The 27,410-nt window shown below is 39.8% G+C and overlaps 1 protein-coding gene across 1 annotated transcript in view; it reads right to left on the bottom strand.

The window, feature by feature from the left end:
* Window positions 1–27,410, bottom strand: part of rfx3 (regulatory factor X, 3 (influences HLA class II expression)) — a 265,213-nt gene that overhangs the window by 47,070 nt on the left and 190,733 nt on the right. Inside the window, exon 6 of the mRNA XM_055632801.1 lies at window positions 12,216–12,290. Within this exon, the coding sequence (XP_055488776.1) occupies window positions 12,216–12,290 (75 nt within the window). The remainder of the gene's footprint in view (window positions 1–12,215; window positions 12,291–27,410) is intronic.

Raw genomic sequence — 27,410 nt, 5'->3', positions numbered from 1 at the left:
ACATACGTTAATTTTTCTGCAAAATTCAAGAATCCTCAGCCCTGTCCATGCAATTTCATTCTTAACACTGAATTAATTGATTCAATTATGAAACAATTATTTGAACTTTTAGAGTTCATACGCTATTCCCAATGATTCCCTGTTAGATGTCTGGTAACATTAATGTCTGCAATACTCTTGCAGTCCTTTTTAGACCAATGTTACCTAAGAAAGACAATTTGTAGAAATGTATTACCTACAAACTTTTTACAGAAATAATAATCAGTTAGATAATTTCCATTTGCTACTCAAATGTGTAAGACGTGATTTAAATAACTTGGAAACAGTGCAAGAAAGTAGCAAATGCCCTGTTTCCCAATTGCCTTTAGTGTAACTACTTGTTGGTTTCTAATCCTGCATTCTATTGGAAGGATCTAACTTAACTATGTAACTGCAGGCAGTTGATAAGTATCTCAACACTATTTTAAACAGTCCACTGTTTACTATTGCGATGAGAACTTAAAATGATTGATGCACTGGTCCAAGAGAGAACGGTGAAAGGGAGTTCCTGGTAAGGTTAAGTGGCCAATGTGCATTTGAAATTTTATCTGAACACTTTAGAAAGTGGACAAGACCACATTATCAATATTGCAATAAGAATTAGAAGTAGAAAATAGGCACAAAATAATTATGGTGTACTATATAAATATCTGAATACATTGAAGAAAGTGGTCAATAGACCGTTAGATGTTAAGGGAATAAAGGGATGTGGGAATAGTGCAACAAGGAAGTGGCATGGAGGTAAAATAGCAACCATTATATGGAATGGCTGAGCAGGCACAAGAAGTGGCTTCTATTTTTTATATTTGCTTGTATCTGTGTTCCTAATTCAGCATGTCCACAAATTATATTTACTTATAAAACCTTAATAATATTTGATTAAACATTGTAATAAATACAACAGGGCAGGTTACCTGAGTTAATCCTCACCATTGGATGTATGGTCCGTGTAGTAATGGAACATGGAAAGGACATCAAGATGTCAGCCATCATTACGGCCACAGGAAAAAAATACACTTGTGCATTTTGGAGCGTGTTTCTTGGTGGTGATTTTAAAAGCAAATCATTCTATGTCTGCTGCATCCTTATCAGGTCTCCAATTAAAATTAAACCAGAGAACCTATGGTGCGAGCAAGTAGAGCAACGAATTGCAAATGAATTGCAATGTTGCAGTATGTAAAAATCCTTGGCTTTAGTTTCCACTATCCTCCCTATAATTTTCGTCCAGCCCTCCTGGTGTGAAAAATGAATTCTTAATACAATCAAATTGTTATCTTTTAATATCTTTTAATAGTTTTCACTTGGGTGGTCTCTTTCTTTATCATTGCTTGTACCTTTGGAATGTCCTGAGGTTGCAAATGCCAGGATAGGAAACATTCTTTTCTTTCTTTCGTAACTCTAATGTTCCACCTTCACAAATGCTGTAAATTTTCAGCTTATCTTTAATTAAGGCCATCTGTTAAATTCTGATTGTCGTTTCAGGCTCACAACTTCACCTGTCTCAAATTTCAAGTTTGGTTTCGAACCAAAGAAGTACAACACATTCCATTCTCTGCTTTTTCTACCCTATGAGTTCCTTCCTATCAATACAACATATAACATGCTCCTAACGCTTTCTTGACTTGACAACTTGAACTCCTATGCCCCCTGCTTGGCACTATAATCAACCTAGCTCAATAAAAAGTATTTGTTAAAAATAGCTCAAGAGACAAACCTCAAATCCCAACAATTCTCTTATGATTTTTCTATTCTCTAAAAAAGTTAATTTTGACATTTCCAGATTACCCATATAATTTTATTTAAGTATCTCACAAATGATTTCCATACAACTACTTTACAACGTCACAAATAATATTGTGAGACACCTAAAATACCATGGCTCTCATTTCATAATCTTTCCACCACCTTTAGCCATTCGATACGCGTTTGTCTTTTTTCAGCAATCTGCCAGTGCTGCCTCTTAACTTGTTGTGGCCATGCCCCTCTGATCGTTAACCATTTCAATGATATCTAACACTACATTTATATTCAACATACTGGTACAGATGCACCTGCAGTCTCTTCCTCTTCATCATCTGCATATTGGCCTGAATTACATAATTTGTACATTTGGGCAAATGGTACACATATAGTGGTGGTCATCTCTATTACATATTTGCCTCCTCCATTAAACTGAAAGCAAATCTAACTATAACCATCCACTTTAGCTACTGTAGTCACTTACTTGCCTCTGTTCTAGACTATATTAGGGCCTGGTTGTTAGATCAGGCTTGCAGAAGATGCAGAATATAAGCAACTATTTGACCCTAAGCTCACTTTGTTCCCACAACTCCACCATTACCAAGACAGCTTTCTTCCAAGCATCCATTTCCACTTTCTTCAAAGTATCAGCTTGGCTCAGTGGTAGCATCCCTGCCTGAGTTAGAAAAGAAAAAAAAATTAAGTAAACAATTGTATTTATATAGCATTGTTCATGACCTCAGGACATTTCAATGCACTCTACAGCCAATAGCATAATTATTTGAAGTGCAGTCACTGTTGTAATATAAGAAATGCAGTAGCCAATTTGCACAAATTTGCAACGTTTGACAAACTGCAATGTGATCATCTGTATTAAAGATATTGACGGAGAGATAAATATTGGACAGTGCACAGACTACTTCCCTTGACCTAACCTGTTTTAATTGATTGTAGGTTCAAGGCTTCAGACATGTATCTGAACACCTCAATGTAGGTTGAAATAGATGGCAGTATTGGAGGTCATGATTATAAAGTAAATTGAGAAATCTATTTATGTGTTCATATGGATGCAAAAGCACAATTGGTATACGACTTTAAGTAATGCTGCCAGCACCTTGGCTAACATTCATCCCTCAGTCAATACTACCAAAATTAATTGTTTGGTCATTCTTTTTGTGGCTCTTTGTGGGATCTTATTGTGATCAAATGTGTCAAACAACAGTGATTACTCTTCAAAAGGTAATTAATTGGCTGTTAAGTACCCTTGAGTTTTGAGGAAATCACAGCTGCTATATAAACACATGTTTTTTTCCCCCGTCATTATAATATTGCCTCCCTCCAGTTAAAACCTAGTCCATGCCTTTAATACCTTTTAGTTCAGCCTCAATAACATTTTCTTACCTGGAGTTTGTGTGGCTATTTTGCACAAGGTTCAACACTTAGAGAGCACTATAGCCCATGTCCTCACCTGCACTACATCAGCATTGTCTTCACTATTTCCCATCTCTTGGAACTGTCATCAAAATCCTTATACTTGCTTTTAGATTCCACTGTCGACCCACACAATCCTAATTTAGTAAACTCTTCCTGCCACAGTTCATCCTAAGCACCTTTCTGTGTGTTAACCCCAAATTAACATCTTCTTTGGACCCATGGATCCACTGTGTTTGCTACTTATTCAACTCTCTCACTGCCGCTCTCTTAAACTTACTTCCCAGTTTTCCTTCTCCTTGTATCTTCCTCTAGTCTTTCAAAATTCCTCTTTTTTTCACGTGTATTTATTCCCCAACTGAGCTTTTCTACTTATCCCTTTGGAATCAGATATTTTGAACCCATTAATGTACATTGTTTGAAACATTTTTCTGCAGAAGAAGAATAGAATTGCAAGTTGTTGTTAAGCCAGAAGCTAGTAAGGTTTAGTAGCAGTAAATTGTGAAACTGAAAATATACATTATAAACCACTGGACAAATGGTCAATATAATTCAGACTAAACCCCAATTTGCTAACTATCCATCACACCTGATTATAAATACAACTTTCTTAGAAAATCTTGCATGTAGTTTTAAAAGTGAACAGATAATATGCGTAGACTTTGCAGCTTTTCAGACATATGATATCCTCCATCATAGAGGATATTGGGTATTCCAGTGAAGGTGTGCAGCACACATCTTGATGTCATTTGCCAATTTTATTTTTGCGCAAACAGCTCTTTCACACCAAAGCAAGCCTTGACTGGAGAGTTGAGGCATGGTTTGGCATGTTAAAAAGGGCCCAAGCTTACCTGGTCTGCTGCTGGAGAGTTCCAGACTTCAGTCTTCTTGCAGATGGGTTCAATTTTAAGTATTTCCCTTGGTGTTCACTTCCATCTACCACCCAGACCTTGACTGTAGGTCGTGCATCACCTCACCCCCAGTTTAATTGATATGACCTACAATGCCCATTTCCCCCTGTGATGCGATTTCCACACACCCTCCTCCACACTCCATGCCAAACTTTGCCCATACCCCTCGTCCATCTGGCACCACCACCTATTTGGTCCTGGTGACCTGCAACCAATCGGATTCCCTCCAGTAGCTATGCAGAATAGGATGCGGCTGCTGAGAACTTTTGCACAAAATGACCCCTGTGTTATGTCATTTTAAGGTAATTTTTTTAGAACTTTGATCAGCAACCTAAAAAAATGATTTATTTTCTTCCCTTTCATCCATATCCCTTCATTATCAACATCCACAACATATTTGATTTGACCGTTTATTTAATCTGCACCATTTTCCCAAATCTCGAGTGGAAGAGAATCTTCACCTTCCCCTCCACCATTTAATTCAGCATCATGTTTGACAATCCTGGTGTCCACCCTTCTCTCCGCTCAGTCATGGCTTCCTCCAGGCTTCCAAAAATGTACCTCAACATTAATTAATTGCAAGAGCACATAACGTTATGCAAAATAAATGCTATGGATAAAATTCCAAGGAAATATAGCTAAGAAAGTTTTATCACTTCAAGTGTGAAGGTAAATGAGGATCAACATTAAATACCACCTTATAACAACCACGGCACTGACCTTGCACACTCAAGCAGTGTTCATCTACCATCAGCCTCCATCAATCAGAACTGCTATCTAACATTTATATACTCCATCATATCCTCATTTGTCACTGCAAAAACATGCCACGTTGCATAACCTACACATATTCCCTGCCATTAATGAAACCAAATGCATCACACAAACACAGTGCAAGATTTTCATTAACTGTAAAGAAAGTAAAAAATATAAAGGCACCTATTTATTCATGAAGGTGTTAAAATGTTTATCCAGGGTGCACAGAAGCACGCAGAGCAAGCACAATATAGTCAATTACCATGCAAAAATGCAGACCCGGTGACTATTTCAATGCTCAATGTTAATGCCCCCTCTTAATCTCCTAGTGCTGAACATATATTTAGAAACAGTAAGGAATCACCCACAATAGTTCTACTTCAAGGATCATCTAGGACTTAAAGACTTGTTGCTGGTTCTTTTTCTGGCTGTTATGATTAAAAATACATTTGCCTTCAATTTTTGCTTCAAATTGCAAAGGTTTACAGGGTGTGATTCGATAAATATTTAAATAAATGTTCTGCTGATTACAAAACCTAAATGTACACTAGTTGATTATATCTTTTTAAGAATTAGTATGCTATTTCCTTGGAATAAAGGATGACCGAGACTATGGGCAGAGGAAACTAGCATAAACTGCTGCAAAAGATATTTCAGCATAAAAGCAAATCAATTCACGTTCAAAAGTTGCAAGGATTGGTAAAATGCTTGGCCACTGTAAATTACTACAATGCCTAGCTGAGTGGTGGAACCTGGGGGCAGATGGCTGGAATGTGGGGAGAATAAAATGGACTTAATGTAACAGTCAGAGAGATGAGCTGACGGGACTGTTTCAGTGCTGTATGAATTTAACATATAATATATAAACAAAGGGTTTACCAAAAGCTATATCAATAATTCCCAGCAGAGTTTCTTTTGTGGAGGTTAGTGCACTCCAGTTAACTGCTCCTGCTTCTATTTGTGCATCATCTGTCCATTAAGACAGAGGGACATGTGTGTGTCTATGAGTAGTGCGCATCTGCTAGAGTGACATGGATATCACTGTACAAGATGTCGATGTGAGGTTTGGAGTCATACTAACTATCTGAGAATATGGCTCTTAGTGTTGATTGAAAGCAACTGTGGGTGAGTGACAAGATGGCAGTGGATGTGGCTGATGATGTAGTAGCTAGGAAATGGGATTTGAAGATAATTTCACTGAACTTTTTGCAGCATATCATTTCTAGCATTAATCTCCACATCATTGACTTCTGTTGCTTTCGTTGTTTGACCATAATACATAGGAGCCGAATTAGGCCATTCAACCCATTGAGTTTGGTTCGCCATTCGATCGTGGCTGATCTATTTTTTCCTCTCAATTCCATTCTCCTGCATTCTCCCCATAACCTTTGACGTGTTTACAGAGCCTCTCCTTTTCTTTTGCACCCCCTTCTATGAATTTGCCTGCACAGTGCTGCCAACTTTGGATGTTGCTCCTCAGACGGATGTGCTATTCCCTAAGGTTTGCTGGTACAGGTTCATTCATACTAAAGGTCTTCTGCAGCTATCCAGGCTGCATTGCCCTTCATCTTAATCAGTTTTAGTTTGAACTACCCACTAATGATAAAGAATGTCTCCTCAACCATTGAATGGAAAATAAAGTGAGCGCCGAATACTAAAACCATTGAAACAAGTGATTCACTCTGTAGGTGTGCTGCCTGCATTGCAATCATTAGGAATGGGTTATTCATGCAATGCAATATATTTTGTTTTGGGAACTGTCGGATTTAGCCCCTAAATGGGCTTTGCCTAACCTCCCACCACACCAATTCCCCCAGAAACGTCGCCAGCAGAGATGTCATTGTAATGCTGAGCCCTCCACTGAAATCTTTTGGCACAAATGCTGGCAGGATGCGGTAACCTTTTTAACAGCTTGTAAATCTTTACTTTTCTTGGCTTTATCCACAACTTCTTGAGATATATAAAAATGGAGTGAGTTGCTTTCCCAGGTATTTATTTCCATTGCTGCTTGAAAACAAGACATCAATTGTCAGTAATAGATGGTTTATATTACTTCATAGAGAGTAGATAACGAGCACTTCAGTTACTTGCCCCACTAAGGGTGTATTGTCAAGTGCAAAACGACATCACATCAATGCCACAAAGATTGCAGCTGTTTTCTGTTTAGGCTGAATTAGTATCAGGAACATTGAATCCAAGCATATCTCTCACTCTACCATTAGATCATTAGATTAGGCCAAGAAATCAGCACTGGGTCAATGAGAAATGTGGAAGAACATGCTGAGACCAATGCCAGGTGAACTTAAGAATGACTTGAGGAAACTGCAACACAAGACTAATGTATGCTAAAGAGAGTATGACAGGTGGATATAAGCGATCCAGTCAAAATGCTTATGTCCTGCCACATCGATGCTTGTTAGCTGTGGACAATAAAAAGATGATAGGAGGAGGAAACTGAGAACAGCTGAATCAACAAGGGCAGTTCTAGCAGGTGCTGAAGACAAGGTGCAACTACATTCTGCCAGACGTGGTGAGTAGATGATGCAGCTTGGCTTCTTCCTGAGACCTCACCATCATAGTCTTCATTCCATGTGATATCTTGACTAAGCACACTGGATATAACAAAACCAATGGGAATAACGATATCCCCGTGGTAGCAGAAGTCCAGAACTAGTGGTCCCCCGAGTCAAACTGCTTCAAGTTTCAACACTGGCGTCTACTGGTATCTATACACTGTAAATGGCTTGATTGTAATTATGTATTGTCTTTCTGCTGACTGGAAAGCACGCAACAAAAGCTTTTCACTGTACCTCGGTACGCATGACAATAAACAAAACCAAACTGACTTCCTGACTTTTGCAATAATGCCAAGATATATCCTGTTTTCATAAACTAGGAAAATTCAATGCAGTTTATTACCACACAGTTTAACCTCAATGAGTACTAACAAAAGGCATCTTCAACAGTGCTTTTATGCGTCTAAAATCAAGATAACTAAATAACTGATACCCATTGTGGGTTTCATTAGTACCATTCAGCTTATTTACCATCTTATTCTGAACATGGACAAAATAGCTAAATTCCAGAGGCAAGGAGTGTTATGGCCTTGCCATCTCGGCACCATTTAACTGAGTGTGGGCTTAGGAAACCTTGGAAAAATTGAAGTCAATAGAAATCAAGGGGATAACAAACCAATGGATTAAGTTATATCTTGCATAAAGGAAGTTGGAGTTGTTGGAAATCTATCATCCGAGCCCAAGGATAACATGACAGGTGTGTTTCAGGATCAAATATTTCTAGCTGCAAATACAATACAATTTTTTTGATTATAAGATGAAAATGTGTGGGCTGATGATTTCGCAATGTTCAATTCCATCCTTAGAAAAGAAAGCAGTTCAAGCACAGCATCCAAGCACGGACTAAAAAGTGGCATGATGCACTTGTGCCACAGAAATGCCAGACAAGAAACAAATCCAAAAATAAAAAGTCTAATCACTTTCCTTTGATTTTCAGTTACTTTACTTTTGCTGAGTACTCACAATCAACATCTTGGGAGAGTCAACATGAACCAGAAACTCAGCTGGACCACCCATGTAAATACAATGGCTAGAAGAGCAGAATCAGAAGCTGGTTATCCTCTGGTGAGCGTCTTATACACTGACAACGTAAAATGTTCCATCATTTACAATTTTCAAGTAAGGAATACTGTCAATTTACCTGGACTAATGTAGATCTAACGATAAACTTGACAAAATGCATGAAGAGCAACCCACAAGATTAACAGTCCATTCACCACCCTAATCATTCTTTCCCTCCACCATCATTGCATTGCGACTGTAGAACACATTCACAAAATGAACTTTTGTTAGTTGCATGAGTTGTTCTGATGGGACCTGCCATAACTGTAATCTTGACCACGAAGAAGGGCTGCATTGTCTGAAGAGTTGAAAGTGGAATTGAAGATTCAACATGAGCGTGCGTGCATGGGGAGATCACCACCTACTGACTCCCCTCTAAGATCCACGCCATATTGAGTTGGAAATTACTTGCATTGTTTATTTATCGCTGGGTTAAATCCTGGGGTTCACTATTGTCTTGCATTATCAGGGTAGCTTTATCAGAACTGCAGTGGTACAATGAGATGGCACACCACTGCCCATTCAAGGACAATTAAGGATGGGCAATAAATGCTGACTTTGTCTGCGATGCCCAGATACAGAAAAATGAATAACCAAAAAACAATAGTGGAGAAACATCAATAAATAAATAGACAAATATTTAGCCCTACACACTGCTGTGTGCAAACTTCAGAAATTGAAGATTTTTTTCTATTTTGTACTTTTTTGGTTTATAAGTTGCGTGATTTGAAAATGAGGAAAGAAAATTGCATAATTGATGATTGAAAGGGAAAGGTCATGTGATAAGACTTCAGGAAAATGAATGCCAAGAATAGTCTAAGCCTAATTAAGAAGGCATAGCAAATGGAGATACATGATTGACTTTAGTGCTCTGGATAGGGATGTGAAAAAAATAATTTACAAATTTTCACACAGGTGAATCTCTGGAATTCTCTGCCACAGAAGGTAGTTGAGGCCAGTTCATTGGCTATATTTAAGAGGGAGTTAGATGTGGCCCTTGTGGCTAAAGGTATCTGGAGAGAAGGCAGGTACAGGATACTGAGTTGGATGATCAGCACTGATCATATTGAATGGCGGTGCAGGCTCGAAGGGCCGAATGGCCTACTCTTGCACCTATTTTCTATGTTTCTACGATCCCTAAAACTGAAGTGTACAAATTATGCACACACTTCGACAATTTGAGTTAATCGGTGATAAAATTGCACTTGAAAATCCAGAGGAGGTTGATAACTGCATGTGAACTACAACAAATCCGGTCAGGATTGAATAACATCCCGAGAAACAAATGCACATTTTTTTGTTGAGGAAAGTAACAGCATTAATACTTCAGACCAATAAACTGTCATTTGCATATTTCTCCACAGATTAATTATTTTTCATCCCTCCTTGATCTGTCAACTATTTCCAGCACAATCAATTCTGATGGTTCAAGTGACAAACATCTATCTATCTTCTATCTATCTATATTATTAAAAGTCTGTTCTTGACTGGTTATGGCGATCTGTGCTGCGATTTCCGAGAGAACGCCGCCACCTACGGCCATCATTTTTGGCCACCTCGCTCAGAGCCCCCCTCCGCCGCATGTGTGCCAAGGATTTTTCCAGTCGATGAAAAATGACAGAGATATTAATGATTTTACAAAATTCCCCATTCTCTCTGCTGCCCCCGCTGGCGGCAGGGGGATGGACTATAAAACCAGGAAGTGGTGTGCCTCAATTAGTCTGCAAGATGGAGGAAGGCAGAGGGTCACATTTCTCTGAGCTGTGAATACCACTGAACACATGTCCACACAACTGTGAGTAAGTACCCTTAATGTGGTTTGAAAATGAAAATATGGTTAAAGTAAAAAAGCACTGCCTGCAAATGGTTGTTTGGGGGGTTTGGGTTGAAGTATAAAGGCACTCTCTCTCTCCCCCCCCCCCCCCCTCCCTCTCTCCCCCCCCCCCTCCCCCCCCCCCTCTCCTCTCCCCCCCCCCCCCCTCCCCCCTCTCCCCCCCCCCCCCTCTCCCCCGCTCCCTCCCTCTCTCTCCCCCTCTCCCTCCGTCTCTCTCCCCCCCTCTCTCTCCCTCCTCTCCCTCCCCCCCCCTCTCTCTCCCCCTTTCTCTCCCCCTCCTCCCCTCCATCCCCTCCACACCCCTACCCCCTTCACTCCACCCTCCCTGCTCCCCCCCTCTCCCCCCCCCCCCTCCTCCCCCCCTCCCCTCCCCCCCTCTCTCCCCCCTCCCTCTCCCCTCTCCCCCCCCTCTCTCCTCTCCCTCCACCCCCACCTTTCCCCTCCCTCCTCCCCACCCTCCCTCTCCCCTCCTCCCGCCCCCCCTCTCACCCCCTCTCTTGCCCCTCTCTCTGTGTTTCTGCCCCTTCTCTCTCTGCCCTCACTCTCTACCCCCCCCCCCCCCCCCCCCCCCACCATTCCCCAGATGTGACTGCAAGTTGGGGCTATGTGGTGTATGGGATAAAAGGAGCAAATTAATAATATTAATATAATATCAATTAATCTACTCGACATCAACGATGTGCAAAAGTTACCCTTGTGATCCTGGATGCTGGGGGAAATATCTTTCTTTATATATCACAGTTGATTTAGCATGTGCGGGGGGGGGGGGGGGGGGGGGGGGAGATAGTTAGTGTGTGTGACGCTGCATGTCGCCTCCCCCCCCCACAACCGCACGTTGGGGGAACAGACCCAACGGGTCTGCACTTGGTCTAGTAAACTATAAAAATCTGCATTTGTTATTTAATCCATTTGATTGAACTTTTTTCAGGTTTCAATATGAGCAGCATTTTGCTTTTGCCTCAGGAATGATGACACTTCTGACTGAAGAGAATTGGTTCATGTGTACAATACACACATAGAAGCAAACTATATTTTTATTCTATTCCTTGTTTTATATATTATACATACCTGGAGTGCATATGTCTGGCATATGCAGACCTGTAATCCAATATAGGTCAGAACATTTAGAAGAAAATTGACATGGGATATTACAAAGTCCGAATTGGAGGGCAAGTAATGGGAGGAAAGCATGCAGTGTTGGCACAGTTAGTGATGTTTTGTGTAGATTCTGTCACCCTGGATGAGTGGCTAATATTTCTTAAAACATTTTGTGAAATAGAATTATATTAGATCATACAGATGATGTTTCATAAATGTACTCATAAATTTGTATAATCGCTTGGACATAGTAATAAAGTAAGACGACAAGGTAAGACCACAAAATATTTATGTTGCAAACTGAGATACAGGATATAATAGATTTTAGCACTGCAAGTTCATGTTTCTGCTGCTTATTCCTGAAACTAACAATATGGTATGACTCTGCCACTGACTGTATTCTGCTCATGTCATTTGCCTTATAAGAGGTGGGCCAAAGTTCCACACCTTTCAAGGCAAATTGGAAACTCCAAGAACAGCAAGGCCCAACCAGGTCTCCGCTGCTTTCTCCCAGGGGTGTCTTCATGTTGCAGCCAGAGTTACAGTAAGGAACTTGTGAACATTTTCACACCACTCTATTCTAACTCCAGATCTCAATATGACCATTTGTTTATTCTGGTAAGGGGAAGGAAAACAACACAAATGTCATTAGGTTACATAAGAAGTTAAGACAAACACAATAAGCAGAAGTGGCAGCAGAATAAATCAGAAAAAAGCTGATGTAACTGACTCAAGATTTAAGTGGTTTTGAAGGAAGAGGCAACTTACATGGCTGTTGAGAAGAGTGCTTCTGTGAGCTGTCAAACCATCAGACTTTTGGAGTGTCTCAATCGCCATTTCAATCTGATGATAGATAGCATTAAAAAAGAGCTCAAGACAAGCAGATTTAATTGAACACAAAAATAAATGAAAGAATAATTAAGGCATAACAGGATTTTTTAGGGAGCAGGTTCCCAATGACATATTTATCTTGTTGAGTGCTTATTTTTTTAAACAATTTATAAGCAAAAGACTTCCTAAAGTGAAATTCACATTAATAAACGAAAAATAAATGTGCATAATGTAGAAAAAATTATTATTTATGCCAATGCATCATCTGCAACCTATACAGGTACATTTTGTACAATGCTTGTTAAATTGCATGGACCGGCCATCTGTATGTCATGCAGCATGTAACAATTTTACATTGTACAGCACATATCAAACTGGGTACATTCCATCTAATACTCAAATCAGCTACCGTATGGTCGGCAGTTTGTATCAGATAAATGATTTATTTCACAGGCCATATTTGTGCACCAATTGTGCCTGTATTGTGTTTAGATAAACACCAGCAACATAATACTGGAAATGTTTTGAATGTGCACATAGTCAAGATTACAAAGAATTCCATGTGGATGAATTGGAATTCAGTAATCCATTTAGGAGTCTTTTCAAACTGCAAGAACAAACACACAAATACGTATTCGTTCAGCAACATCTATTTATACTTGTATTAGTTGTACCAGTATACACGTGTCCAGATAATGACATGCAATTTAAGTTCTGGAACAGTATTAATCTTGTGACGTATGATCTGCAGGAATTCTAGAGTTTTGACAAATAAATGAATAATAATGGCCTTGTTTTTAAGATCAAGGGTGTTTGCAGGGATTAGTAAATGTTAATTAAATTAATTACAGTGGGGGAAATGGTCTCAGAACTACATGCAATCTATTTCGTTAAACATTACCATGTCAATTAGTTGAGATTTAAGGATTTTTAAGATCTATTCAGATCTTTTACTTTCTGCTAAGCTTCCCCAAACAGCCTACATTTAAATAAATGACATAACATTAAGATCTTCAACTATCAAGACCACACATCTTTTGAGATAAAGTAAATAAAAGACAAATTTCATGGAAGTACAATTATTAATCTAAGATTAGCAGAGACCAGAAACCAACTGGATCAATCACATAAATACTCGGTATAGCCTAAATCTTTTAAAAAGGATCACTTTGGCTCCAAAATGTGGAGGAAACAGTTGAAGCATGAACCAGAGGAGTTCAATGCCAAAAGTGTTGTTGCAAAACACAAAAGTAGTGCAAATGTCAATGATATTCCACAAATTGTCAAGGTAAATGAGTTAATCTTCAAATGACATCCTTGAAACACCAATGGCATCCTGACGTCTTTGTTGATTACTATATGTGGCACTTGGAATCTCTGAATACATTCCCTTGTTAGGTTTAACACATTTTATTTATAAATGGAAAAGCAAAATAAACTGCAAATCAAAAATAAAAACAAAATACTGGAAATACTCACCAGTTGAGGCAGCATCAATGGAGGGAGAAACAAAGTTAACGTCCAAAGTCAATGATCTCTCATTTCCCTCTCCACAGATGCTGCTGTCCTAATAACAATTCCCGGGGATTACTACTGCAACTATATCTGAAAAATAAGTAATTACCAATACATCTCTTTGTTCCTTGCTCATTTTGCAATTGTGTAGGCACTGCTGCTGTGATCTCGAGCTTCAATTTTGAAGCTGCCTTTTGTCTTTCAAAGGCGTTTGACAGGTTAAATTTCGGATTAGCTCAGAACAATATTTGATAAGTTATCAAGTCATACAACTTTGACCCAACAATTCCAGCCTGACTATCCATCACCCATGTATATTAATCTTATGCTGATCCACTAATAAAGAGAAATACTTAATATGCCAAGATATATAAGACTTTAATTCTGTAAGGATAAATTGCTTTGGAACTTTGATTCCAAGATTGTTAAGAAACTATTGAACAGGTTCATAGATAGGACAGGTTTAGAGGGTTATGGGCCTAACGCAGGCAGGTGGGACTGGGTCATGTTGGTCGGTGTGGGGAAGTTGGGTCGAAGGGCCTGTTTCAGTGTTGCATGATTCTACGACTCCTGTGCGTGTAATTCCTAAAGAATCATTCTAGAAAAGGACTGGAAGCTTGGTTGGAATAAAACAAAAGAAAATAATGCCTCAATAGTATTTTGCAGAAAATATCAGAATTTAATATGCTTTTATGCTTCATTCAAAAGAATTGCCCCCAGAAGTTGAATCATAATCTTTTAATTAAAAAATAAAGCTTGAAAGGCTATAGTAATCTCCAGGAGTTAATTAAAAAGGCAGTCAATTCCTGCAATAAACCTTATTTTTTGTTGAGTAGTTTACTTATAGACTTAATACTAATAGCACCAAATACAATTTTAAGATGGAAAATCTTACGTTTTACACCAAATAACACATTTGCTGCAAATAACAAATAAGTAATACTTGATTTTTAAAATTTCTGTTTTTATGCTGGCAAGGTTAGCATTAATTGCATATCATTAATTACCCTTGTACAGGCAAGTCTCTTGCAGGATCCATATATCTTTTGTGAAGTCATTTGCATAGTGCTGATTAGTGGGGATTTTCCTAATTTTGGCCCAGAAATTCAATTCAATTAACTTTATTTTTCCGTTAGGAACTTTGGTTTCTGCAGCCATATAACAAAAAGAAACAATTCCACAAGACACACAACCAACTCAATTCACACAGACATCCATCACAGTGAATCTCCTCCTCACTGTGATGGAAGGCAAAGTCTTGTCTCTCCCCTGCTCTCTATCCTCTCCCGATGTCAAAGCCCCCGGCGGGGGATGGTAAGTCCCGCGGCTGTTAAGGCCGCGCTGGCGATGTAAGGCCCTGCTCCGGCTCTTAACAACGGAGACTTGACAGGGAAAAAGTCGGGTCTCCTGTGCAGATTCAAAGGTCCCCCCCCCCCCCCCCCCCCCCCCCTTGACAATATAAAAACCACAACAAACTATACACTCAACGGGGCAAAAATAAAAAAGAGGACAGACGAACTGCAGGGGCCCAGTCATTACAGCGCCGCCTTTTTACAAAAATGAAGGTATGGCAACCTGAGGATGGTTTGTGCCTTGAAGAAGAACTAATGGGACATGTTGAGTTTCATGTACAACTTGAATACAATGTGCACAACAGCAAAGATGTGCCAGTGGTGAAGGAATTGAACAGTTAAAAAGGAGATTGTTTTAATCTGCAAGAATTAAGCTATTTGAATGTTATTGGAGTTGTGTTAATACAGTTCTATACCAACACACCCATGTCAAAGGTTCAAAGGTCTGTTTATTTTCAAGTTGACCAATTAAGGTACGGTGAAACTCGATTACCATACAGCCATACTAAAAAATAGCAACAAGACACACAACTACATAAAAGTTACCACAGCGGCTACCCCACATTCCTAACTGTGATGGAAGGCAATAAAGTCTAATCTTCTTCCTCTTTATTCCTCGCAGTCGGGGCATCCTCGGCCGGCTATCGAAGCTCCCGCGTCGGGGCGATCGAAGCTCCCGCATCCGAGTGGTCGAAGTCGGTCTCTAACCAGGGACCGCGAGTTCCACAATGTTAAAGTCCGCAATGTTAAAAATCACCCGGTACTTTTTGGCCCTGGAAAGGCTTTGAATCGTTGGGATGGGGTGGTTTGGGGTTGAATCATTGAATGACTCATGTACTAATGATCTACATGATTGCTCCTCTTAAATTCCTGTTGAGGATGTGGGCAGTAGAGGATTTGATAATTGATACTTAAACTGATCACCAAGGGAACTGGTTAGACTTTCTCTTATAGATTCCCAATAAAATACTATTTGTTTGTACTTTTTCAATTAATTTCCCCAATTATTTTGCAAGAATTGAAATTAGTTTATTTTCTTTCCATATTTTTCTTTCAGCCTTCAGCAATTAATCTGTACTCAGTAGTTTAATAACAAGGATGTAAGCTTAATAAAAGTGATGGTTGACTTGCTGAAATAAACAAAATTAATGCTCAATCACAAAACCGTTGCCGAACCAGCAGGTCGAGGAACAGCTTCTTCCCGGCGGCTGTCACTCTACTCAACAACGTACCTCGGTGACTGCCAATCACCACCCTCCCCGGACACTTAATATTATTTATTCAAATCATTTGCTATGTCGCTCTTCCAGGGAGATGCTAAATGCATTTCGTTGTCTCTGTACTGTACACTGACAATGACAATTAAAATTGAATCTGAATCTGAAAAAAAGATTTTCCAAATATCCCTTCATATCAAAATTCATTATGTTATCGATGTGTGCGAGACCTGAATCTACATCAAGTTTACACGGACAGGTTTGATTCTTAAAAAAACCCCATTAAGTTCAAATACTTGCAATGCGCATATCTTCTAAGTTAAATCGGTCTAATTAATTAATTACGCCTGAGCAAATAAATTGTTCTCTTATCCACATTCTTTGGGAATAATCTACTGAAAGTGTTCAAGAAAATGGTTAATCAGGAAGAATTAGGGATGGGCATTAAATGCTGTGTTTACCACATTCCCAATATGCTGGAATACGTTTTGAAAGTTCATAGTTTAGATATAACCATGAACTTAGGCTGTATGACAATAAAAGGATAACAAACTGTCATGTTGTCCCTTAGTTAATTACAACTCGAGCTCTAAACATATCTGAAAAGGGCAACTAGGCTAGATTAGAGACTGAATTAAAACAAGTGCGATTCCAAAGCTTGTTAAGAGTTTGGGACAGCTATCACTGGATTAATACAATCAAGGAAAGATTTAGAAAACATTGAGGCATGGGTTTCTAAGTGGCACATAACATCACAATAACCATCATGAAGAAGGGAGTTTCTACCAACCTACCTTGACATCCAATGGCAATATTCAAAATGGAATCTTCCATAATCAATGCCGGGGATGGGAGAAGTACTATGACCAGAATCTTTTCTGGACTGGCCAAATAAATAAAGAGCAGGTCAGGCTGTCGGACCAGGCTGAAACCCTATAGTGACTGAGGAACACCTTGACCATCCTCAGGTGCAAGGCAGAAGGTAGTAATGTAATAATTAGGCTCCAACAATATTTGAGAAAATTGATGACCTCAGGAAAATGGGCTGAGTAGGCTCTCAGGAGCCCAGTTTACTGACACTCCACTCAGCATATTAACCGTGCACTTTCTCCATCAAATGCACACAGTGACTACATTGCCTATTACATGCAAAATTAATTGCAGTTACTTGCCTATATTACTCTGATAACACCTATCAAGCCTGTACAATCTGGCACCAAGAAGGCGCTCCTGGTAGGTATATTGCAAAACCTACCTTCACCGGGGCTGCAGATCTGTCCCTGCCCGTGTGAGCGATTTTGGCGCCGTTGAGAGGGGGGCGGGTTTAAAATGCGATTTTCCCTAGGCTATTCAAATCGAGGTTGTTCAGCCTACTTAGTTGCTGACGAAAAATCGCTGCGAGGTTCATTCGCTGCAACTATTTTTAAACTTAAATGGTTAATTTAATTGTTATAGTAGGTTAAAAATTATCCTCTAAACCCACGACCGTCGACAACGGGACGGATCTCATACAGGGGACAACGGAAGGTAGGTTGTTCATTTTTACATTAAAAAGGACTTCTTAAGATCTCTTTATACAAAGTTTTATGTTGCGAGTAGCTAGTTTGGGGCCCCAATAAATCTCGCAGTATTTTTCTGGGCATATGGGGTACAAATCCACCGCAATGGGAACGCTCCAAACCAGCGCATTCCACAGAGTTCCACAGGATCCCACTCGAAAGCACTCATGGCATTTACGGGGCCGGTTCAGAGCCGAGATTTAAAAATATTGTGCTTTGTGGAACAAGGCTTAAGAAATTTGTTTAGATCTAGTAATTGAAGTTTGGTATTAGCTACTATAATAATAATAATAATAATATATTTTATTGTCATTGCACGTCAGTGCAATGAGATTTAGTATGCAGCTTCCAACAGATGTAAAAGAAGAGTAAAATAAATAAATAAGCTGTGTGACGTGGCCATCCGAGGGAGACAGTCCAGGGGGGGTGGGGGCACTCAGCAGGGCCGGTTCAGAGCCGCTATAGCTCTGGGAATAAAGCTGTTTCTGAGTCTGGAGGTTCGGGCGTAGAAGGCCTTGTAACATCTGCCGGAGGGAAGTAGTTCAAACAGTCCGTTACAAGGGTGTGAGCAGTCTTTATGGATGCTGACGGCCTTCCTGAGGCACCGTGTGTGGTAGATGCCCTCCAAGGCTGGTAGCTGTGTCCCAATAATCCTCTGTGCTCTGTGGACGACGCAATTGGGTAACTAACTAATTATATGCTTTAATTTCAGGTCGTCTAAGTAAGATTGTTTCATATTTGTTTGAGAATGCTTCAATCTATAATAACTGAAAATTTCTTTCAGTTCTTAATTTTTAATAAAGTTATGGCCATTTCACTGTCCTCGATCACAGCTTTTGTGTTAAGTCAATGGAAAATCAATAGGGAACAAGATGCTAATTTCCGAGTATGAAAATAGCCATAACTATTTTAATGCTGAAGATATGAAAGTGAATTAGGTGTCAAATTAAACTTATTGTTGTGCTTTATCTGATGGGATAAATTGCAGACTTGATTTTTATAATCTCAAAATTTTGTAACATTGATTCTCCTGGCACATGGGACCAGAAACCCAGCAATTTCTTCTCTAAGTCATACATAATTCTGGCATAAAGCTCAGTTACCGATATATCTAATTCCTGGAAAGTTCTACCTCAAAATATTTTGGAGTACTCCTACCAGATAAATTGCTGTGGTACAAGCTGTTGGCACACCATCCTCTTCTCAACAGTTAGTAGAAATGGTTGCCTCACTGAAATAGCACTATGCATGACTGGATTACAAAGACAGCATCTTCAAATATTAAATTTATTAGTTATAATCTTTTCTGGCATTTATTGCCTATTCCTAATTACCCTTGTGAAGGTGGTTATGAAACACTGTGGTGGAACTGCCGTTGTCCTCCCTGTCTGGAGTGTATAAGGAATGTCCATAGTGCTGTTCAGGAAACAGTTCCAGTATTTTTTCCCAGTGATGATGGAGGTGCAGCGATAATTTTCCAAATCAGGATCGTGTACTACCTCAAGAGCAACTTTCATGTGATGCTTTCATGTTCCTGCTGCTCTTTTCTTGGTGTGGAGAGGGAGTCATGGGTTTGCGAGGTTGAAGTAGTCCAGACAAGTAACCCGTAGTGTATTTTGTAATTGATACACATTGAATCATGATATAGCTTCAAGTCAAAATGGTTGATGACGTTGAGAATCTGCGGGCATTGGTGTTCACGTGCACCTGCTACCTTTAACTTTCTTGATGATTACTGTCTGGGTATCAAAATAGCTAAGGTGGTGTAGCTGGAATGCATTTGGCAGACAAAAGATAATGCATCTGCTGTGTACCTGTGAAGGGAATGGATACCTAGATTGGTGGATGGATGTGAGGCAATCAAACAAGATGGTTTGTCCTGGATGGTTGACCAGGCAAAAGTATTCCATGATTCTCCTAATTTGTAACTTTTAAATGGCGAAAAGACAATGGGACATCAGTGATGAGACATTTCCTTAAGGATACCTTATTTCTGATGTGCTTTTGTGTCCACACATTGTTGATGACTTTGTGACAGTAACTTCATTGAATGGTTCGACCCTATCTTGTTGGAGATGGTCATTTGCTGGCACTTTTATGGTCTAAATGTTACTTGTCACATTTAGTTGCAATCTTACTGCATTATTTCCAAAGAAGTTGCAATTGGAATTGTTCATCAAGTAACCATGTGTGAACATTCGCACTTCTGACGCTAAGAAGGTCATTCAGGGTGATTGGGCTCAGGAGGCAGCCTAAGCAATTCCTGCTGTGATGTCCTGGAGCTGGAATAATCATGCTGAGAATTTTCTTTCTTGTCAGCAAGTTCAATTATTTCAACTGTACTTCAAAATGTAGTTTATACACTCCAGACTCGCTCTTCTATACCTGGATCAATAATAGTTGTAGAATGCAGAAACGGGTCAATTGGCCTGGCATGTCCATGCCAACCATCAAGTAATAATCTATCCTGATCCCATTTCCAAGAACTTGATCCATAGCTGGCAATTCAATAGTTAATCCGGATAATTATTTAATGTTGTGATAATACCAGCCCCTATGTTACCTGTTTTGTTAACTGCTGATAGACATATGTATTTTAAAATAAGAATGGATGGATGTTAATTTCTTTATACATTCAGTAGCAATAGGTTCTGTATTGAAAGAAGCAACAATAATCATTGAAACATATTCTATAGTTAATTGTAGCCTCAGAAAATTAATTCAGTTCATTCCTTAATTGATTGAAGTGGTAGAATTGCTAATATAGTAATTATATCTTCTTTGGTTGTAAAGTTAATTATGTTGACTTGAGACTGTAGCCTCAAGTTTCTGCTAAAATGAGTCTCAGTTTATTTCTTTGAAGATGCTCAAGGTTGTGCTGAGCATCTGATTAGGAGTGCCGAAAATACCAATATTTCTGAGCTTAGCTGCATTCAAAACCAGCTAGAATAGGTTTAATTGTAATTAAAAGGAACGAAAATAAGGCATAAAAAATTGTAATTAAATTAAAAAAATCATTTACTTTATGAATGACATAATTAATGTATGTTTCATTCTGAAGTCTACATGTATATTTATTCCAGACTGAAAATGAAAATTCAATAATACATACAACGATAATGGGTTTGGTCAGTCTAAACCAATCTCTCAAGGGCAACAATCTACAGCAAAAAACCTGGAAAACGTACAAAGGGAAGGATGGCTGCCATTGTTAAAGGACTCTCATTGGGTCCTCAAACAAGATTGGATTAAAATATCATTTCTCACAGCTGGCTTGCGAGGTACTTGATGTTGATAATGGATGTTCAAATCGGAAAGTTGTTCCTGTTTACTGATGTTGAAGTATACCGTGATAGAAAAATCCGCGAGAATTCGATCTAATACTGACCCAGTGCAGGAAGTGAACGTTAATGGTTTTTACAAGTGTTTTTGTGACAGGAAGGTTGTTATCAGTGAGGTTCCAAACATTTCAGCTGTGATTCATTGCTTGTTGTTACATGCATTCATGATTTAAAGTGTATAATAAAAATGTTTGCATATGACATAAAAACATATGTGGTTGACAGAATGGAAGGGGGGGAAGGAAGTTTTCAATTGGTCAGAATATTGGCAAATGCAATTCAATTGCTAAGTTAGTCCAGAATTTTGCTCAAAAGATTTTAGTTCTTTGCTCCAATACAGAATTTCTTTGCAGCTAACTTTTATGAATGTTTAAACATGAACTTAATTAATGATTATAATTTAATTAATGATTAGAAACAAAAATCTAGGAACTGATTGTTCATATTTGGTTTTTGTTACCTATCTTAACATAATCCAACACTCTGGATAAATCCAGTTGTTGTCTTGAACATATACAAATAACCATCGTCTAGAAAGTATTTACGATACCTGAAAATAAAATTGACTCTTACTCATTGTATTTTTCAGCTCTGATTGATATTTCTAATCAATGAAACATATTAAATATTACAGCAGATGACGTTGTTTACAGTAAAACTTTCTAGAGAGAGTTAGATGGAGCTCTTAGGGATAGTGGAGTTAAGGGATATGGAGAGAAGGCAGGAATGGGGTACTAATTGTGGATGATCAGCCATTGAATGGCGGTGCTGGTTCGAAGGGCCGAATGGCTTACTCCTGCACCTATTGTCTATTGAAATCTCAATTACATATTTAAGCAGGATTTCTGCCCACACTTCCTACGATGTCAAGGAAGTGAAGTTGGAGAAGATCAGACAAATATCTCAGGCTACGATTCAGACAGTTTGTTGAGTACTAACCAATTCCACTTTTCGATTATGGGTTTAATAAAATCTGATTTTCTTTCACATTGCTTTGTAGTATTTGGCAATTGGTTTGGAAAGCACAAATTAAATTACAATTTTAAAATCTCCACGTGGCAGGCAACTTTGTTCACAATTAATGGAGATAGATTATCTGGATTATAGACAAGCATGAAATAACTGCAAAATGTCTGCATCAATGAAGCAATATCAGCAATGAAGCAATGGACCTCATTATTTTATAAACTGGAGACCAGGTCTGCTCACAAACCTATGCAAAACCACGATGATAAATTAAATAATCATTGTTTTCATTATTGTTGTACCCATTTACACTGGAGCTGTGGTGCATGAGTGAGGGAACCAGCAAATGTTTGAAATAGATTAGGGGATGCCAAGCAAATTGAAAGTTTTGTCCTAGATAACATTAAACTGTTGGATCTGGTCTCTTCCAGGTAAATGCACAGTATGCCATCACACTCTTGTGCGCATTGTAAAGTTAAACTCTCGTTATAACAGACCATGGGGGAGGGAGAATGGCATCCGTTTTCACACGGTAAATCTCTGGAACTCTCTGCCACAGAAGGTAGTTGAGGCCAGTTCATTGGCTATATTTAAGAGGGAGTTAGATGTGTCCCTTGTGGCTAAAGGGATCAGGGGATATGGAGAGAAGGCAGGTACAGGATACTGAGTTGGATAATCAGCCATGATCATATTGAATGGCGGTGCAGGCTCGAAGGACCTACTCCTGCACCTATTTTCTATGTTTCTATGTTATTATCGATTGTCTATTACAACCGAGTATGGTATTACCAGTGTATATGTAGTAGAAATATACAAAGGGCACAAAGCGCTGGAGTAACTCAGCAGATCAGGCAGCATCTCAGGAGAACATGGATCGGTGACATTTCGGATTGAGACCCTTCTTCAGACTCTCGGTCTGGAACAGGCCCTGAAATCCAGGTGAGTTGACCGCCCTGGCCTGTTGGTAGCCGGGGGAGAGGTGAGGATTGGCGAAGTCTTTGGTCACACCTGGAATACAGGCAAGGGTCGGTCAAGGAAGCTGGAAGCGGCCGAGGAAGCTGTGTGGGGCAGCGATGGCAACAGAAGGTCTGGCCTGGAAGCGCCGTGAGCCGGCGGTAGCATGAAGGGACCCAGCACTGCCATTGGTTAGTGAGGCGGCGTGAGCCATGGGGGCAATGGCGCTGCAGGCGGCTGGGGGGTGCGGCCCGGGAGGCAGCGCAAGCTAGGAGCGGTGCAGTGGCAGTGGCGCTGTAAGCTGCAGGGGAAGGGGCACGAGCCAGGTTGGTGTCGGAAGTTCAGTACGCTACAACTGAAATCCATTATAAAGAGATGTTAAAACAAGGTGTGCTGTATTGACATGGCTGCTCCAGTCATGTTTCTGATCAATGGTGATGCCCTTGAAGATTGAAAGTAGGGACTTTGGCAATGATAATGCTATGGAACATCAAAAGGGAGATGGTTTCCAACTCTCACTTGGGCAATGTAAACTTTGCTTGTCACTGAACACCCCATGCATGTTCAAATGTTTTAGAATGAAAATAAAACCTGCTGGAAATGCTCAGCAGCTCAGACAGCAACTGTGGAAAGAGTTAATATTTAACTGGGAAAGGAGAGAAGAAGTTGCAGAGAGAATGTATTTCTCAGAATGGGGGCAAGTTTGGTGTGTTGATGAACTGTTGAAGAAGTCAGATGAGTGCATGACCTGTCCAGTATTTTCCGTTTTATTTCCCATTTTCAGCATCTATCGTTTATTGATTTTTATTATGAAAAAGTTAATTTGGCTCTTAAATTTCTACACAAAATTTCTGCTTACGAGTTATTTATGCATTATTTATAATTAAGTTAGGTTAACATAAAAAATGTTGAGCCTTGAGGAAAATGCCGTTTTAAAGAATCAACATTTTTTAAAACTAAATATGCAGTCGTCTTTGAGTAGCTAAAGAGGTCTGATTTAAAAAAAATCTGCTAACATGGTGCTGTAAATATTTAAAATTTACAGATCGAAAATGCAAATATGTACTGAACTACAAGATTCAGTACGAGTAGCTCATTATAATGTTTTTAGTGTGCAGGCTACATATTCTACAAGTGTTGCAAGACTAGTGAATTAAGAGTATGAGTAATGATGAAAATAGCAGCTGCTTAAAGAGTGTGGTTGTCTTTTAACTAGTTGGTTGTTTTTATTACATTGATGATCAACAATGGCAGGCCAGCAAAAGGAACAGAAGCAGAACTTCATTCAAAATGTCATCATCAAAATGTTTTCAAATATGTGTATATAGAGAACTATTCTCCGAGTCACAAAGTAAAGCCAATATACATGAAAGTGGACATTTGAGTAAATACAGTCTCATCTATCTATAAGTCAGAAGAAAAGAGTAATACGGTATCAACATCAATGTGAAGTTATGTCCATGCCTTTATAATATTGCATTTTGGGAGTTTAACCAGGGCAGGACCTAAGCAGTGAATGGCACAGCCCTAGGGAGTGTTGTAGAGCAGAGGAGTGCAGACTCGCAGTTCCTTGAAAGTCGCACCACGGGTAGATAGGGTGGTCAAAAAGGCTTTTGATACATTGACCTTGATCAGTCAGGGTATTGAGTATAAAGTTGGGATGTTATATTGCAGTTGTACAGGACGTTGGTGAGGCCGTATTTGGAGTGTTGCGTTCAGTTATAGTAGGAAGGATGTTGTTAAGGTGGAAAGAGTGTAGAGAAGATTTACCAGGATGCTACCAGCACTTGAGTGCCTGAGCTGCAGGGAGCGGTTAGGCTGGCTAGGACTGTCGATCTTATAGAGGTGTAGAAGATCATGAGGGGAATAGATAGGGTAAATGTACACACTTTTACCCAGAGTAAAGGAATCAAGAACCAGGGGACATTAGATTTAAGGACAGAGGGGACAGATTTAATAAGAATCTGAGGGCCATCTTATTCACATGGAAGGCTGTGAGTCAATGGAATGAACTGCCAGTGTTTAGCTTAGTTTTGTTTATTGTCACGTGTACCGAGGTATAGTGAAAAGCTTTTTTTCTTGTTGCGTGCTAACCAGTCAGCGGAAAAGCTACACATGATTGCAATCAAGCCGTCCACAGTGCACAGATGCATGATAAAGGGAATAACGTTTAATGCAAGATAAAGTTCAATACTTTGATTAAAGACTGCCCGAGGGTCTACAATGAGGTAGATGGTAGCTCAGGACCACTCTCTAGTTGCTGATTGAATAGTTCAGAGAAAACAGGGAATTAGAGACCAGTTGGCCTGACATCGGTGGTGGGGAAGATGCTGGAGTCAATTATAAAAGATGAAAAAGCGGCATTTGGATAGGAGTAACAGGATCGGTCCATGTCAGCATGGATTTACAAAGGGGAAATCAGGCTTGACTAATCTTCTGGAATTTTTTGAGGATGTAACTAGGAAAATGGACAAGGGAGAGCCAGTGGATAAGGTCCCACATAGGAGATTAGTGGGCACAATTAGAGCACATGGTACTGGAGGTAGGGTACTGACATGGATAGAAAATTGGTTGGCAGACAGGAAGCAAAGAGTAGGGATTAACGGGTCCCTTTCAGAATGGCAGGCAGTGACATACCGCAAGGCTCGGTGCTGTGACCGCAGCTATTTACAAATACATTAATGATTTAGATGAAGGGATTAAAAGTAACAATAGCAAATTTGTAGATGACACAAAGCTGGGTGGCAGTGTGAACTGTGAGGAGGATGCTATGAGGATGCAGTTGGAAAAAAGGGAAGTACAATGAGATCTGGGGGTCTTTGTTCATCAATCACTGAAAGTAAGCATGCAGGTACAGCAGGCAGTGAAGAAAGCGAATGGCATGTTGGCCTTCATAACAAGAGCAGTTGAGTAAAAGGGCAAAGAGGTCCTTCTGCAGTTGAACAGGCCCCTGGTGAGACCACATCTGGAGTATTGTGTGCAGTTTTGATCTCCAAATTTGAGGAAGGACATTCCTCAAATTTGAGGAAGGACGTTTTGCGTAGCCTCCTCTCCACAGCCTCCTCGCCGAAGACTCTCTAGCCAAAGGCTCACACTTTTCTCACAGGGCACTGCCAAAGATTCACACTTTTCTCACAGGGCACTTCCCTCACTGCCGCTCCCTAAGAGCCGTCTTGCTTATATTGACTGATAAATTGCCTAATTTACCAATTTACAAACCAAATTCCTCAGTTTTCAACTTTTTTTCCCCCCTCTGACTCACTTCTAACTCTTCTCCCACTTGGGCTAGAGCCAATCAGTGTTTTCTCCTGCTTATCTTTGTTGCTGTTGCTTCCAAATCCACAGGAGCTCTGAGTGAAGTCTGCCTGCGCTTTGCCTCTCTTTTTCAACTGCTTTCCCCCTCTGACTCACTTCTAACTCTCCTCCCACTTGAGCTAGAGCCAATCAGTGTTTTCTCCTGCTTATTTTTTTGTTGCTGTTGCTTCCAAATCCACAGGAGTTCTGAGATCACCTCACTCTTTTTTTATAAAGAAGAAGACACAAAGTGGGTCAGGCAGTGTTTCTGGAGAGCATAAGATCATAGGTTCTCGGAACAGAATTAGGCCATTCGGCCCATCAAGTCTCTCCAACATTCAATCATGACTGATTTATCTTTCCCTCTCAACCCATTCTCCTGCCTTCTCCCCATAACCCCTGACATCCTTCCTGATCAAGAATCTATCAATCTCTGCCTTAAAAATATATCCATTGATGGCCTCCACAGATGAATTCCCCTGATTTACTTCCCTCTGACAAAAGGAATTCCTCCTCATCTCCTTTCTAAAAGTACGTCCTTTCATTCTGAGGCTATGGCCACTGGTCCTGGTCTCACCCACTAGTGGAAATATCCTCTCCACATTCAGGCCTTTCATTATTCTATGTTTAAATGGGGGTCCCCCCTTATCCTTCTAAACCTCAGTGGGTATAGGCCAGTGCCGTCAAACACTGATCATATGTTAACCTAATCACTAATCATTCCTGGGTTCATTTCGTAAACCTCCTCTAGACCCTCTTCATCACCTGCACATCCTTCCTCAAATATAGGGCCCAAAACTGCTCACCATACTCCAAATGCGGTCTGACCAGTGCCTTATAAAGCCTCAGAATTACATCCCTGATTTTGTATTTTAGCCCTCTCAAAATAAATGCTAGCATTGCATACGCCTTCTTTACTACCGATTCAACTTGC

This window comes from Leucoraja erinacea, chromosome 3, assembly GCF_028641065.1.
Source record: "Leucoraja erinacea ecotype New England chromosome 3, Leri_hhj_1, whole genome shotgun sequence".
NCBI lineage: Eukaryota > Metazoa > Chordata > Chondrichthyes > Rajiformes > Rajidae > Leucoraja > Leucoraja erinaceus.
The sequence above is the reverse complement of the archived record's forward strand: the minus strand, read 5'-3'. Positions and strand labels throughout refer to the sequence as shown.